The sequence below is a fragment of the Megascapheus bottae genome, chromosome 12 (genome assembly GCF_031878675.1).
Source record: "Megascapheus bottae isolate mThoBot1 chromosome 12, mThoBot2.hap1, whole genome shotgun sequence".
NCBI lineage: Eukaryota > Metazoa > Chordata > Mammalia > Rodentia > Geomyidae > Megascapheus > Megascapheus bottae.
This window is the reverse complement of record NC_143520.1, coordinates 27,014,926-27,031,075: the sequence shown is the minus strand read 5'-3', so window position 1 is coordinate 27,031,075 and position 16,150 is coordinate 27,014,926. Positions and strand designations below refer to the sequence as shown.

Here is a 16,150-nt window from a genome sequence, read left to right as displayed (position 1 = left end):
TATTCTTCTCCCAGTCTCTCCACGGTTGAACTAATCCTGCCTTCCACTTTCCCTAACCGCCAACATTACTTCTTGAGCATTGTTACCCCTCTTTAAAATGAAATCAAACACACCATCCAAGTCACCCTTTTGGCACAAATCATGGTACTTACATCACTGAGCTGTTTGGTGTTGAGCTGAGCTTGCAATAGTACAGGCGTATCAGTGACTGCTGTGAATTTAGTCTTATCTGGATGGACTTTGTAAGTATGCTAGAAAAGAAGATATTCATTAATGAAATTAAGTGTGTCTTTATATTCTTGTCAAATTCACACTAATGTATGAAGAGGTTCCAGCCAAAAATTGTTTCTTCCTAAAACTTGGATATATTTTCTCTTTTACTTTCTTTCTCCCATTTGCCTTCTACCTCTTGAAGTGACCTGCTTTTCTGCGTCACCTCTGTCACCATATTAATCTTCCCAGCACCAGCTCTCCTCTGCATCCTCTCTCCTTCATTTCCTACCATATTACCACTCACAATCCTCCTTCTCCCCAGTCAAGCTCAGCTGCCTCCTCATCTTCCAATTCCTCATTCTCGAGCTCTTCTTTTGGCTTCTCTACCCTGATCTTGGCATGGCTGGGCATTACTGTTTCCTACCTTCTTGAGGTATGATTGGCCAACCAATCATTCTTACCTTCGCTTAATACTTTAAAAAATTAAAATGATTAGTTTTAAATCATTTGATGAAGGGATACTAAGTGAACAGATCAGTTCATGAGGGCAATGCATCTTTTTGTTGGCATTGGTGGTAGTCGTGGGACTTGAACTCGGGACTCAGGCACTGCCCCTGAGCTCTTGCATTCAAGGCTAGCATGCTACCACTTTGGATGGTAAATTGGATATAAGAGTCTCATAGACTTTTCTTCTCTGTGCTGGCTTTGAAAGGTGATCCTCGGATCTCAGCTTCTGGAGTAGCTAGTAGATGTGAGCCACCAGTGCCCAGGTACTATGCAATGCATCTTGATCAACATCACCCTTTCCATCACCTTCTCCCAGTCCTGCCCATCCACTCAAGTTACCTGTTTCCATTTTTACACAGGAACATTGAACATCAGGATTTTTAACACCATCCTGTGAGCATTTTAACATTGCCTGGTAGCTTTCATGTTCCTGGACTCCCTTGTATATTGTAAGAAGCTTCAGGAGAGGCAGTTCACCTTGTTGTCTACCCCTTCCCAGTAGCAAGGACCATGCCTGGCACACGCTAGTCCTTTGTGAGAAATCTGCTTAGTGACAAACACCTAACTTTCATAAAGCTGTATAACCCTCCTTTTGCTGCAAATACACACACATACATATACATACACATAAATGAATGGCTTCTAAATCATAGTTACTTGATAGTTGGTAAACAACTTCTTATTTTTATGTTCCCTAATTCCATCCCCCCAAAAGGCAAATTTTTAAATTGGTGATATTCTGCTAACCACTTGCTGTTAGCATTTAATCCTGCTCAGTTTACCACTAGATGGCACAAGCATGACAAACCATTGTAAGAGTTCAAGGCAAGCCCACTTACATCTTTACACTGGTCTAGCTTCTTGATTGCTTCATACTCTTGTGTTATTGTCTGTGGGAAATAACATTTCCCTTTATCTTCTTCATATTCTGCCTTGTAACTTTTCTATAATGAGCAAGAACAAAAACAGATCAGAATTGCTGTTGGTTCCCAAACAATGTCACTGTGAAAAATGAGTAATTGCCTTCAAACTTACGTCACTGTTCTGAGCTGCAACTTTCATACAGTGTGTATGATATGGATCCTCGAAGCTGCCCACGTAATGTCCCAAAATATTCTTCACATACAAATCTTTATATTTAGCCTGGAAAAGAAAATGTACCTGCATTAAGCTCACAGTTATTTGTTAAACAATAGGAAAAGCCTTCCCACCATGGAGGTAACTAGAGATGTCCCACCTCACTGAAGTTCTTCAGCAGAGTATCAAGTTGATATTTTGGGGTCTCACAATAATTCATGCTCTTTGCCTTTGTCTTCTCATAGTTTTCTTTGTATAATCTCTGTCAAAACAAAACCAAATCAAACCAACAAGGAAATATTTCATGGAAGAAAAGCCATTTATGTTATTGCTATCCTATAACCACTGAGGCAAAATTTGTATTTTCTCCATATTTATTTTCCACATGAATGAGCCTTGAGTTTTTATGAAATGTCACTGCAAATAGTCACAAATTTGCTTATGTTACTTGCCCTAATGTTTCTCAGATTGGAAAACCTAAAACACATCATTGCTGCTAGAGCATGTTTATGTTTTAAATTTGGTATATTTGGAAAAATAATTTTTATAAATTGGTATGAAATAAGAAAGAGAACCTTAGTTAGAAAAGTGATCAGCTCAGAACAATGTGAGAACACAGGGCACCACCCCTCTAGCAAGTGTCCTTTCTTGTTTTATAACAATATATGAAAATATGGTTTTGCAAATCACTTAACATTTGTTAAGTGGTTGCACATATTTCTTCACATTCTCTTTAAATCCTCTCATGTAGAAAGGCCATATAGGATGAGGCTAAGTGAAATAATGTGTGATTATTGTTCTTAATGTACTATGTCATTCCTCTTCTCTTTTTTTTCCCTCTTGTCTTTTGTTGCCCTTTAGTTAATCTCATATTGTTACTGTATCTGACTTTGTTACCTGGTATATTGTATATTTGTTTATTTGAAATAGGAAAGGGAAGGGGGAAAAACAAGATGAGGGGAGACGGGAGGAGGGAGGGAAATAGGGACAAAAACATGAGAAGAGGTATCAATGTGTGAGAAGTAATGTATCTTTTATCTGGCAAATATAACTGTAACCCTTCTATACATTACAATAAAAATAGTAACAGAAATTCAGGTAGAAATCTAAAATTAAACCCAGTAAATACAGGACTTTTAAATGGGTATAGAAGACAGGAAATATTTCTAGAAATTAGAAACACAATTTTGATTTAAAAATGTATTTTTGGAGCTGGGTGCAGTGGCTCACATCTGTAATCGTAGTTACTCAGGATATCTGAGGATCACAGTTCACAGCCAGCCCGGGCAGTAAAGACTGTGGACTCTTATCTCCAATTAATCACTAGAAAATGGGAAATGGGGCTGTGGCTCCAGGGGTAGAACAGTCACCTGGAGCTGAAGAGCTCAGGGACAGCACCCAGGCCAGAGTTCAAGTCCTATGATCCACAAAAAATATATGTATACACATATATATATGTATATTATATTGGGGGCAAAGGGCTTTAAAGTGTCCAAAATGAGACTCATAAAATTCTCAAGGTGAAATCTTGTGATTTTTTTTTCATCTGATGCTTTCTGCTTTTTAATCATTTTATCCCCTTGAATTCAGAGCCAAGTACTTGCAAGGCTATCTTTCCAATCCAAGCTGATGCGTTCTTCCTGCTTTCAGGCTTATCATTGTTGCTAGGATCTCAGGTATGTGCCACCACATCTAGCTACCCTCTATGGAGATGGAGACTCATGGACATTTTTTTTTGTGTGTTGAGAGGGTCTGATACTGTGATCCTGTCAATCTCAGGCTCCCGTGTAGCTTGAGATGTCAGGACACAACACAGAGCCCAGTTATAGGTATAGAAGTGATTTCACAACCTTGACTGCTTTTGTTGGCCTTAAATAATGATCCTCCCATTCTCCATCTGCCAAGCAGCTAGGACTACTGGTGTGAGCCACCACCTACAGTCCTGTTCTTTCAGTTAATTTTTTTGTTTGTCCTTATTTTTTCTGCATAGGACTTGGCAAACACCTTCATCAGTTCAGGGCATTGAATGAATGTGTGTGTGTGTGTGTGTGTGTGTGTGTGTGTGTGTGTGTGTGTGTGTGTGTGTATCTACTATGTTTACATACTAACCCTATTTCCAGAAAAATAATGAAGAAAATAGCATTGCTACTACTTTTTTCTTATTGTGGAAACAGAACATTGAGGAAGTCATGGAAACCTTTTCAAGATTTGCTGCCTTCTCAATATACAAGAATATCAGTGAGCAAGCAAGTGAGCAGAAAGTTACATCATTCATTTCTCTTCATCACCCAACCTTTCCTGCTTTCATACGTGGTCATTCTGAATCTAAGATTTCAATTAACATGCAATCCATGGTTATAGTAAACAAAAGTGTGAGAAGTGGAGTTGTGGTTCAAATTATAATAATAGAGTGCCAGCCTAAGTGCCAGCACTAAGGCTCAGGAACAATGCTTAGACTATGAGTTCAAGCCCAGGATTGGCACCAAAATAAAAGTCACAGTCCATTACTGAAGAGTGGCCAAAGTAAAAAGTATGAGTGGCTTAGGAAGACACTCACATCACTCTGGTTTTTGGCTGTCTTCAGGGAGTGCAGCATCTTGGGGTCATCATTAATGCTGAGGGCTCCAATCATCTTTCCTTTGTTTTTCTCATAGTCTTTCTTGTACATCACCTGCAAAGACATCACTCATGACGGATGCTGCCCAGCAAGCAGTGTCCCAAGGCCCCCCTGCACAGACCCACAGCCACACTCACATCGCTGGTGTTCTTGCTGTTGGCTTTGGCTGCCAGCAGGGGAATGGCATCCACTTTAATGTCAAACTTCTTAGCTTTGCTCTTCTCCCAGTCTTGCTTGTAGACATTCTGGACAGGACCATTTCAGCAAAGGAATTGGCAAAAATGGCATGCATGTTACAACACTTGAAGACAGAAGAGCACCTAATTACTCTGTTCTTAAGGTAAAATAAATGAACCCTTTTAATTGTCCTTGAAATCATGTATATTTTAAATGATTCTCCTCAAGCTGACTCTCCAAGAACAGGTTTTTCTGCCCTCCATTAGAATCTTTTATTATAGTTCTAGTTTTCATTCTGATGCCTGATTACTAACAAAGTAATTTTGCAAACACCTTAATCAGTTCAGGGCATTATTTTACAAAGTACACAAGTATCCTATAGGTAACTTCTTATGATATAAATGCATCACTGGTGCCCAAATCTTCCGCAAAGGTTATTTCATGGATAAGTGTAATAACCCATTAACATTGGATCTTTGTACTTATTTATGGAACTGGTAAAGAAATGGGGACCCTTTCCTCTCAATATGACTTCTCTATCAAGTTATGTTTGGAACATAAGAGGTGAATATGCAAACCTTGACCGTCTGCTTTTAAGTGTTTCATATCTTCATTCAGGCAAATTCTCTTATTATAAAAGTATCATTTGTAAAAATGAAAAACATTGTATGCCTACCATGAAATTATATCTAAAAAGACCAGATTCTGAAGAACTGAATTATGGAATAATATAAATGAATGCATAGCTAACAGATCAACATAAGATTTTCAATTAAGCATACAAATGTGGTGGTATTTTGAGAGATGTTTAAAAATATATTAAGATTGTCTAGTTGACAATCAATGGTTTCCCTCATTTGTCATAATCAGTAGAAACCTTGGGCCCCCATAGCAGAGATTTGCAATAGAGCAAAACCTAGATACATAAGGCCATATAGTATGGCGCTAAATGAAAGGATCTCTAGGATATAGAAACAAAAGCCATACAATGAGTGATTGTTGTCCTTAATGTACTATATTATCTCCCATCTCTTTTGCTGTCCTTTGGTTTTCTCATATTGTTACAGTATCTGATATATTGGATATATTTGTATTTGGTTATTTGAAATTGGATAGGGAAGGGGGGAAAACAAGATGAGGGGTGGGGGTGGGGGGGAGGGAAATGGGGCCAAGACATGAGAAAAGGTATCAATGTATGTGAATTAATGCACCTTCTATCTGGTGAATATAATGTAACCCTTCTATTAATTACAATAAAAATATATGAAAAAAAGATTGTCTAGTTGAATGAATCTACTTATGAGATGGCTATGGCTTCGTTCACTTATTATGGTAAACTCCAGCTACCTCGGCACACACATTGTGTCCTATTCTGACAGGATACACATGTTAACTATCTTCCCAAACTTACCATTGAGTAATTCATTCAGTGTACAAAGAAGTGATTGCAAAATGAGAACCCAGATTGCCAGTTTGTCATAGGGTACAAAGACAGGAAACTTACGTCACTTAGGTTGTAGGCGTTGACTTTATGCTGGATAAAAGCAGGAGTGTCAGGGGGAATATGGCACTTGAACTTTTCACTTTCATGTTTTGCTTTGTAATTCAGCTAAAGAGCCAAGGAAGGGTGGGGGGAGGAGAGAGAAAATTATTTCAAAATATGATAAGTTCTTCTTATATAGTATAAAGTATATACTTTATATACTTATATAGTATAAAGTTGTTAAGCTCATGGGATAGATGCAGAGCTGAATTAGGCTGCCCTACATTACTGTGTGGTGGACTCCTGACAGGCATTGGCTCACCTGTGACCATGGCAAGACCTTATTGGAGTGAGGTGTCTCTTCCACATTTTATTCCATGCACATCACTTCTGGCATGGTAGGGTCTGAGATGATAATCTACCTTCTCTTTTTCTGTTGATGCTCACTAACAAAATCATTCTCATTTGTCACCCCTTATATATCATTGTTGTTGATGCCGTAAATTTATTGAGGTTACTTTTTATTTTTACATTTTTAGTTTAATACTAGTTTAGAAATCTGTATTTAAAGCTTATAAGAAAAAATAAACCTACCTCAAAGCTTCCATTTTCTACAAACTTATCTGGGAGAAAGTAATCCTACGTGCTGACTATCTAGTCTGGTTGACCTACATGGTATGCTATGTACATTTCTCCTCTCCTCCACCTGCCATTTTTTTGTCAGTTGTGGGACTTGAACTCTGGGCCTGGGCATTGTTCCTGAGCTCTTCAGCTCAAGGCTACTGCCATATACTTTGAGCCACAGCACCACTTCTGGTTTTCTGCTGGTTAATTGGAGATAAGAGTCTCATGGACTTTAGTGCCTGTGCTGGCTTTGAATCACGATCCTAAGATCTCAGCCTCTTGAATAGCTAGGATTACAGGTGTGAGCCACTGTGCCAGCTTCTCCTCTCACTTAATTTTCAAAACAGCAAACAAAATATAGAAAAGAAATAAGAGGTATAGAAAAATTCAACAAATTGGCCATCTGGTCATAAATGGCAGAGCTGAAATTTGAGTCCAGTTTTTTCTAATTCTAGAATTAATTCTTTTCTGTACTCAAAGTTTCCTTCATGTACTCATTTTTTCTAAATAAGCTCTGTGAAGATGATACAAAGTCCCCAAATAAAATGATACTTAGTGATAATAAATATATACAAGTATAAATTGCTAAACCTTAACCTTTTATACAAATGTAACAAGAAATTAAATTTTATAGCCTGGGAATGTAGCTCAGTGGTAAATGTCTTGTCGAGACTAAGTGAGGCTCTGGGTTCCATCTCCAAAACTACAAAACAGAAAGATAATTGGACTTTCTGCATGGGGTTATAAAATGCTCGCTCTCATTTGTGGGTTCCCTGGTATACAGAGGAACTTACGTCGCTCAGTTGTTTGGAGTTGACTTGAGCTTGCACCAAAACAGGAGAGTCAGGTACTTGAGTGAATTTCGTCTTATCTGGATGGACTTTGTAGGTGTGCTGTCAATGAGAAAGGAATGTGATTTAGCAGTATCTGTCAAATTCAAGATCCCCTTGGGGTCAAGAAAAAGAACCCTATACCCCGTGAGGAAGCTGAAGGTATACTTTCTTTTTTTCTAACCAGATTCATTTGTTCTAGAGATGCTGTGATTATGTACATGTTGGAAACTTGGTCCTGTCTTTAGATTCTTGATGTTTTTAAGAACACAAGCTAGAATTAGCTCTTTGAAACATGGAGATGCCAACTACAAAAAAAATAATACATCTCTGCAGAAAAGATTTTGTTTCTTTTAATTTCCTTGTTGAAATATTTTTATAAAAATGTCCACATTTTAAATCTATATTGGACCACTAGATGCAACAGAGGACATTACTGGTATGTACTATAGACTTACATCTTTACACTGATTCAGTTTCTTGATTGCTTCATATTCCTGAGTGATAGTCTGGGGGAAGAAGCCTTTACCTCGATCTTCTTCATATTCTGCTTTGTAGTTTTTCTATGAAAAGGAACAGAGAAGATGTTAGGATGCAGCTGTTGCATTTATGCTTTAAAATGTGTTATTTGAAAAGTCAAATAATTGTCTCAGAACTTACATCACTGTTTTGGGCTGTAACTTTCATACAGTGCGAATGATATGGATCCTCAAAGCTGCCTACGTAGTGTCCCAAAATATTCTTTAAGTAGGAATCTTTATATTTAGTCTGAAACACAAAAGACAGTTCATTAATTAATCAAATAGATGGTTGGCTAAATAATGATCTTGTTAACAGAAGGGAAGCAGTTAAAGATTGCTTACATCACTACTGAAGTTATGCAAAATGCTGTCAAGCTGGAATTTGGGGGTCTCACAATAATTTATGCTCTTTGCCTTTGTCTTTTCATAGTTTTCCTTGTATAGTTTCTGTCAAAGAAAGAAATTAGTTTAAAGATCATCCTGTAATTTCCATGCTATATTTTCTAACACTGAAAAGAAGAAAAGATATTAACTGTCTGAAAACTGACAATCAAAGATGGGGTGTCATAAATCATAGACTTTTCTATAAGCTATTATTGTTGAGCCTAAGTTGTTAACTGCACTATACTTTCAGGCAAGCCAGTGATCCTACATAGCTCTTAGTTGTGCTTTGTAGTATTGGTAGTAGTTTTAGTCTTAGTATTTTCTTGCTCATTGTGTCCTAGCAAACAGAAGTTTTGAGAAACTAAGCTGTCTGAATTTTTGTTGTAAACATATATTCATGAAAAAGTTAATATACATTGAGTCATACACAATTTCTCTTCATCCTTATGCACAGAGTGGGTAAAATCTCTATGCAATTAGTCTTTAAAAGGAGGCATATCTGAAGAACTCAAAGTATGAGTGATTATGAACTCTCTTCCACTAGCAGTTATCTTTAACTTGAACAACAATGAGAATCAATAACTGGTTTTAAATGAACAGCAGAAGAAGATCGTTGTGATTTTTTTGTTCTAAGTTTTCAAATTTTAAATCATCCTATTCCTTGCTAATAGATTGCATTCTTTTTCAACAAAATAGATTTTAATCTGGGCTGTCATATGTTTAATAGATATGTCCATTTAGAGAGAAGAAGTGCTATGTATTGATTTCCAACCAGAGCTCTTTGGACAAATCCACTTGCATTCTCACCACATCACTCCACTGTTCTCCAGCTTCAAGCACAAGTTTCCTACAATGTGGACCTAAGTCAAGCGTAAGGAACAGATAGCCCACTCAGCGAGCTACATAAAATTCACACATACTGACAAAATTTGATGCAATCTAACCATAAGGAAAACTCTCCAGTGATCATGTTGTACACGTTTGTTTGTGTGACACAGAGTACATATACAATATATATACACACACGTGTATATGTGTATACATGCATGCACACTAATTGTGTATGTGTACATATATATATACATTTATATGTCTATATATATGGATAAGTTGGTCTTGGGATATTAATCATTTACAGCCCGATTCAGGCTATCTAATCTATTTCACATCTAATGCCTTAGTGAGTCTCTTAATATTTACATAATAAAAAATGTAGAGAGATAGGAAAAACTTTCTTTAAAGTTTTATGCTTTGCAATTGATCTTTTTCAAGGCCAAGATTTGTATTTGAAAGTTTTTTTCTGCCTGGTCAAAGGGACAGCACATTTTCAATGGGCTCAAGGTCCACACAGATATTGAGATCGCCAGAGCTTCTAAGCAGATGAGGCTTTCTCTGCTCTTTGACTCTCCAGACTTGCAAAATCAGTGCCCATCATACTCAGTGGCAATCAGTCTTCCTACAGTTAGTTCTAGTTCAACAGCTACTTCACAGCCTTCAAGTATTTGCTAAGTTTTATATGCATGCCATTTCTGTAGAAAGAGGAAAATGCCATCTCTCTTACTGCTAAGATTTACAAGTCATTTCTGAATAGAATATACTTACATCACTTAGGACATTTCCTGCCGCCTTCAGCTGCCTGAGCAGTGGGTTTTCTGAAGCAGGAAGTACATTATAATCTGCTTTTCCTTTATTCTTTTCATAATCTTCTTTGTATTTTACCTATAGGACAGAATATAGTGATAAAGCAACTCAATGGGCTATTTTTGTCCTCTCTACTGTGGTAATTATGACAATATTCCACATATCAATTTTCTCTTTAGAAATATGACAGCTTGACAATTGATAAACAAAATGCTCATAGTAACTCAAAATGGCAACAGAAAAACTGCATAAATTTCCAGAAGACTTTTTTCTTTTTATTCATTCAATCAAACATTTCCACAAGGAGTTGATTATGTGCCTGGCTCTGGAACAGACACTAGAAAGACTTCCACATGGTCCCTGCCCTCAAAGAGAGATACAAACAATGGAGAGAGCAAGATATGTAACAATAACAGTACTCTCTGTGCCAAGGGCCTGCTGTTCTGGAACCTTCACTCAGCTTTTAGCTTCCGGCTTTGTCTCCCAAGACATTTTCAAAGAAAAGGAATATCATCAGCATACAATGTTCGACCTCACCTGTGACTGCATGTTTTAGCATGCACATATTTAGTATACTACAGGAAGAGGAGGAAGGAGCAGAGTACACATGATGGTGCACCTTCAGATTATGTGCTCTTCCTGCTTTCTCTTCTCTCAAAGAGTCAAGGCTTTGGCCAAACCAAAGTACAGACTCAAGTGCACTTAGCTTCAGAATTTCTGCTATGTAATAACCATCTTCCATTAAAATACCAATGAGTGAAGCTTACTACCTGAAAGCAGGTCCATGGACTTAAATATCTTGTTTGTGACAAGATATTCACCATTCAATAAGAAAATGAGAAAAATGATGATAGAATTGTACATGTTTCTATTTGTGTTCATATAAAGTTGCCAATTGTCTTTTGCTAGCTAATATTCTGTTAGCAGAAATTATACCTTTTCTACTTCTGGATAGCAAAAGGTCTTTTATTCTATAAAATAGTGAAGACAGAGATTTGGTGTTAATGCCCAGACTTAACAAGATTACAATTCCAAAATACTTTTGTTATTATTTTCATCCCACTCTTCCTCAGGCATCTGGGACCCACTGATTTCATCCTTAGCCCCAAGTATATACCCTCCACTAGCCAGAGACACAAGAAAATTACTCTCTAAAAGCATCAAGATCCACAAGACCATTTCCTACCTTGCTAGCTGCCACCCCAGCTTGCTTATTCACTTTGTACTCAGGTGTTTCGGTCTGCATGAAGTATATCTGGTCTTTCATGTTCTCAAAATCTTCCTGGTATTTCCTCTGTAAGACATTAAAAATAAAGGAAGAGATCTTGAAAGTCAAAAGAGAACTTAAGGAAAGAAAAGAATAATTCCATTTGTTTTCTGGCAAAAAGAAACTTAATTAGCTTTGATATATGTTCAGTTTGGCTCCTCATACAAGTAATAAATTAGAAAGCGCTCCTTTAATGCATACCAAGAACATTGCAGTCAGTAATGGGACTCATATTATCCTTGTGAAATAGGGATAGACCTAGTTAAATGATCAGGGTTCTGATGTTATTTAAGTGAGTGGCTAGAAATCATAAAAAGAGAGATTCCCACCCTGGGCCTGTGGTTCTCCTTTCCTACTTACTGTGTTGAGGTTATCGGCATTCATTCTGGCAGTTGCAATTTCAAAACAAGGTGTCTCACTCCATTTGCCTTTGATTTTGTTTTCATAGTCTTCTTTATATTTTTGCTAGGGAAGAAAAAAAAAGAAATGAACCAAAACTAGGAAAAGACTAGTTGACAAACATAGATTAATATGTATCTATGACATACAAACCCTCAGCCTAATTTTAATTATGTTCTAAAATCTGTGCCAGTGATTGTTTATAGACATTCGCTTCTTGAATACTTGTTTGTTAAACACGCCATTTGAAATATGATATAAAAATCAATGTTAATAAATTCTTTAATAAGATCATAATAATGTTTTATTTTTTAAAGTTATCTTGCCCAGGATTTATAGAAACTTAATAAATATCTTCACAAAAACCTTCAAGTGCAGTGTCAATTTATCCAACAAAAAGGATGAGTAAGGAAATGGACAGAAATAGAGTGCTACCTTTCTTCCTTTGCTGAACTTGGAAATTTAGCTCATTCAGAAGTTCCCCTATTTATATTTCCATGTTATAATAAAGGCTATCAGTCTCAGATGTCTATGCCAAATGAACTTAGCCATTCACTTCTGAGCTGTACCCAACTTCAACTAATTCAGAAAGCAAGACAAATAAAAGCCAGCTTTCAGGCTCAAGAATAAGAATTCATTTATTACAATGCAATATATTTAAGTTGAAATGCTACCCTATCTCACTGCCTACCACATGCACCTAAATTTGCATACTGGTGGCTCTTTAAAGGGAAATATATCTTCTTCATTGTTGCTTAAAACTCCAGCGCCAAAATGTACTACAGAGAAGTTACCTCATACGTCTTCATTCAACTACTTGAAACTGAAACAAAGATGAATTACCTTTGCTTAAACATTCTTGAAATAGAATTAATCTAGCCAGCAATAAACATGAGATCCCAAACCAAGGTTAAAGCTCACAGAGCTCTGCTTTAGACATAACCAATGGATCTCAAGTTGCTTACTTGCCTACTTGAACCTATCCTTCTGGGGAAAAGTAAGTTATTTCCTGGTGTACCCTCATCAGAAGGACTAAGTATGAACAATATACACGGGACTTAAAGGAAGTGCAGTGCTCCCTCACCCTATTTACTTTTTCTTTGCCAGTCCTGAGGTAAAACTCCCAGCCCCTTACTTTGTTCTTAAAAGGTAACTATGTCACTTCATAGCAAGAGGCTTTCAACACTGAATTTAGGGGCTAGGAGTTTGGCTCAGTGGTAGAGTGCATGCCTAGCATGTGTGAAGTCCCAGGTTCAATTCCTTGGCACCTCATACATAGAAAAAGCTGGAAGTGGTGCTGTGGCTCAAGGGATAGATCTCTAGCCTTGAGAAAAGTCCAAGGACAGTGCTCAGGCCCTGAATTCAAGTCCCAGAATTGGCATACACGCATACACACACACACACACACAAATGTAAATTTTAGAACTTGGGATCATCTTCAGAAACTTTGAGCTCCAGACTGTGATTACCAAAAGCATCAATCTTTTTTAGCCTCTCTAATTCAAATTCCTTCAAATTCCTCAACCACAAGTGCTGTACACACTACCTGAGGCACATTGGGCAAGTGGACTTAGGGTCATCCACTGATAGGGCTTTGTAAGTTCTAGTGTGCTAAACAAATGCCCACCATGATGATGACAATTACTGTTATCATAACAGCAACTCTGGAGAGAAAGCTCCCTTAGAAAGTGAAAGGAAAAAGAAGAGAGAATGAGAATTTCTTACTGGCAATTTGTGTTGAGATTCTTATCTGTATTATGCATGTAAGAGGTGAATATAAGAGGATTAGAGTTCAAAGCTAGCCTGGGCTATAGAAAAACCTAGTCATTTCATAAAATAAAATCTGCATTATAGATCCAACTGATTTACCTATGATTCTCTGCTATAGTAATTTCTCCAATAAAAATTCAATAGCTGTGGGCAGATGGTCATACAAAAAATATTCTATGAAATAAACTCCAAGAAAAGGAGATATTTTTTTTCCCCAGTCCTGGGCTTGAGCTCAGGGCCTGAACACTGTCCTTGGATTTTCTCAAGGCTAGAGCTCTACCACTTGAGCCTCAGCACCACTTCTGGCTTTTTTGTATGTATGTGGTACTGAGGAATTGAACCTGGGTCTTTGTGCATGCTAGGCAAGCATTCTATCACTAGGCCAAATTCCCAGCCCTGAGAGGTCTTTTTTTTTTTTTTTTTTGCCATTGCTGCTGTTTTTGTTTTCCTTTTGTCTTGTTTGTTAGTTTGTACTTGGGAAGATAAATGAGAGCACATTAAAGGTGGAACAAGAATGAACAAATGCAATAGTGCTACTCATTAGACACCATGTAGAAAATGTACTGGATATCTTGTGGGTGGATGGGAGAGAAAAACTGCGAGAGAGCAACAGAAGGGGAGACAGGTTCAAAAACAAATGTACTCATTTCTCATTACCTGATCCATGTAACTGCAACCCCACTGTATATCAACAATAACCATAAAAAATTCAAGTCAATAGAACTGATTTTTTAATTCATCAAGATTGCTTGCATAAGTGTTTTTGATCTTTGTGGAGGATTTAAAAAAATATTAAAATGCCCATAAACACTTGAAAACTCCAGAAGTCTTAGCCAGCCATAGTGGCACACATCTGTAATCCCAGTACTCAGGAGACTGAGGCAGACAGATAAAGGCCAGCCTGCAATACATAGCAGGACCCTGTCTCAAAACAACAAAAATGTCTGAAGTTCTTAACATACACAGCTCAGGTTAAAATCTAGATTTTTTTTTTTTTTTCGTCATTCATGGAGCTTGAACTCAGGGCCTAGGCGCTATCCCTAAACTCTTCACTCAAAGCTAGCATTCTACCACTTGGTAGTTAACTGGAGGTAAGTGTCTCACAGACCTTCCTTCCTGGGGGTGGTTTTGAACCAAGATCCTCAGATCTTAGCATCCTGAATAGCTAGGAATATAAGCATTAACTACAGGTGCCTAGCAGGTCAAGAATTCTTAATCTCTATTTCTCTTTAACATGGATACTATTCTCCCCCCAGTTTTCTGTGAAAGGAATAAAATTCCAGGATTGAGAAAGAGCAATTTGTCCTGATGCATCCCAAAGCCAAGAAACAGTACCTGATCATAAATAAAACAGCACTCGGTGTTCTTAATAAGCCCACCTCTGGGCTTTTATTGAGTAATATGTACTGCATGTGTAGGATTGTTTACAAAAAAATTGAAGTGACTAATTCTTATACTAATAGATGTCTGATTTTCTAAAGACTAAACTAAGAGGGAGAACAGAGTATAAAACCACCCAGATTTCTTCTTTGAACCAAAGCTTGTTATTTCTTCCTGAAATCATTCAGGGTAGAGATGAATGGCTCACAATTCATTCTTTAGTGCTCAAATCTGGGGGCCTTTTTACTACACAAGAGAAGAGACTATGGCTTGTTAAATGTTGAACATTCCTTCCTTCCCTTTAGTCAGTAGAGAGTTCAAAAAACATGGGCAGCTCCTGGAGTAGTGAGAAGAAGACACATGCAGGTACCCACAGGGCCCCTTTATCTGCCAGCCAAGGAGTCTCAGTCTGCAAGCTGACAAGGAGTGAGTGTGTGGTGAACATTTTGTGTGACGCATCAAGATGAAACCCCCATATCAGGCCTCCTACCCTTAGGATTTAACAATGAAAGCAATGAAAAGAGATTTAGGGCTGGGAGTTTGGCCTAGTGGTAGAGTGTCTGCTTAGCATGCACAAAGACCCAGGTTCGATTCCTCGGTACCACATACATAGAAAAAGCCAGAAGTGGTGCAGTGGCTCAGGGTAGAACACTAGCCTTGAGGCAAGTCCAAGGACAGTGCTCAGGCCGTGAACTCAAGCCCAGGACTGGCAAAAAGAAAGAAAAGAAAGAAAAAAAAAGATTTAATTTTCTGTAGGGTTTTGTTAAATGGAGGGAAATATATTGGGTTGATTGCAACCTTCTGTGGGTGAGAAGGTGACCAGTTGTGGATAGATACTGTGACTGCTTCCTTAAACCACAGTCCCTCCTCTCAAGAGGGCATCTAAGAGAACTTCCATTGGGCTGCACATTGGGCCCCTCATAATTTGCTTCTACAATTTGCTTCTATAATTTATGTAGTAGATGAACAGAAAGAAATGTAAAGCCTGCTAATCACATCTCTCTTTTTCTGTGAGAAGCTAAACACTAGGACTCCTGGAAGCCCTATTTACAGAAAAGATATCCTATCAGCATGGACAGAATAGGTCCTCACTAGCATTTATTTAGGCCACAGTGAGCACAGGTAGCCTTCCTCTTCCGGTGCAATCAATTGGACCCTTTCAAAAGGAGACTTCTCACTTTTTCAGAAGACGGGAGCTTTATACTGTGTGTTTCCTTTAGAACATTCTAGATTCCAGTTGAATATCAACTGGAAATTCTA

The 16,150-nt window shown here is 37.7% G+C and overlaps 1 protein-coding gene across 4 annotated transcripts in view; it reads right to left on the bottom strand.

Moving 5' to 3' along the window:
- The window catches only part of Neb (nebulin), a 207,758-nt gene that overhangs the window by 169,714 nt on the left and 21,894 nt on the right, over window positions 1-16,150 (bottom strand). For all 4 annotated transcript variants that reach the window (XM_090343110.1, XM_090343109.1, XM_090343111.1 and 1 more), the window contains exons 9-22: window positions 11,702-11,806; window positions 11,261-11,368; window positions 10,036-10,152; window positions 8,392-8,496; window positions 8,189-8,296; window positions 7,987-8,091; window positions 7,493-7,591; window positions 6,096-6,200; window positions 4,552-4,659; window positions 4,355-4,468; window positions 1,958-2,059; window positions 1,756-1,863; window positions 1,560-1,664; window positions 153-251 (exon numbers count right to left, since the gene is read on the bottom strand). In XM_090343110.1, the coding sequence (XP_090199236.1) occupies window positions 153-251; window positions 1,560-1,664; window positions 1,756-1,863; window positions 1,958-2,059; window positions 4,355-4,468; window positions 4,552-4,659; window positions 6,096-6,200; window positions 7,493-7,591; window positions 7,987-8,091; window positions 8,189-8,296; window positions 8,392-8,496; window positions 10,036-10,152; window positions 11,261-11,368; window positions 11,702-11,806 (1,488 nt within the window). The remainder of the gene's footprint in view (window positions 1-152; window positions 252-1,559; window positions 1,665-1,755; window positions 1,864-1,957; window positions 2,060-4,354; window positions 4,469-4,551; window positions 4,660-6,095; window positions 6,201-7,492; window positions 7,592-7,986; window positions 8,092-8,188; window positions 8,297-8,391; window positions 8,497-10,035; window positions 10,153-11,260; window positions 11,369-11,701; window positions 11,807-16,150) is intronic.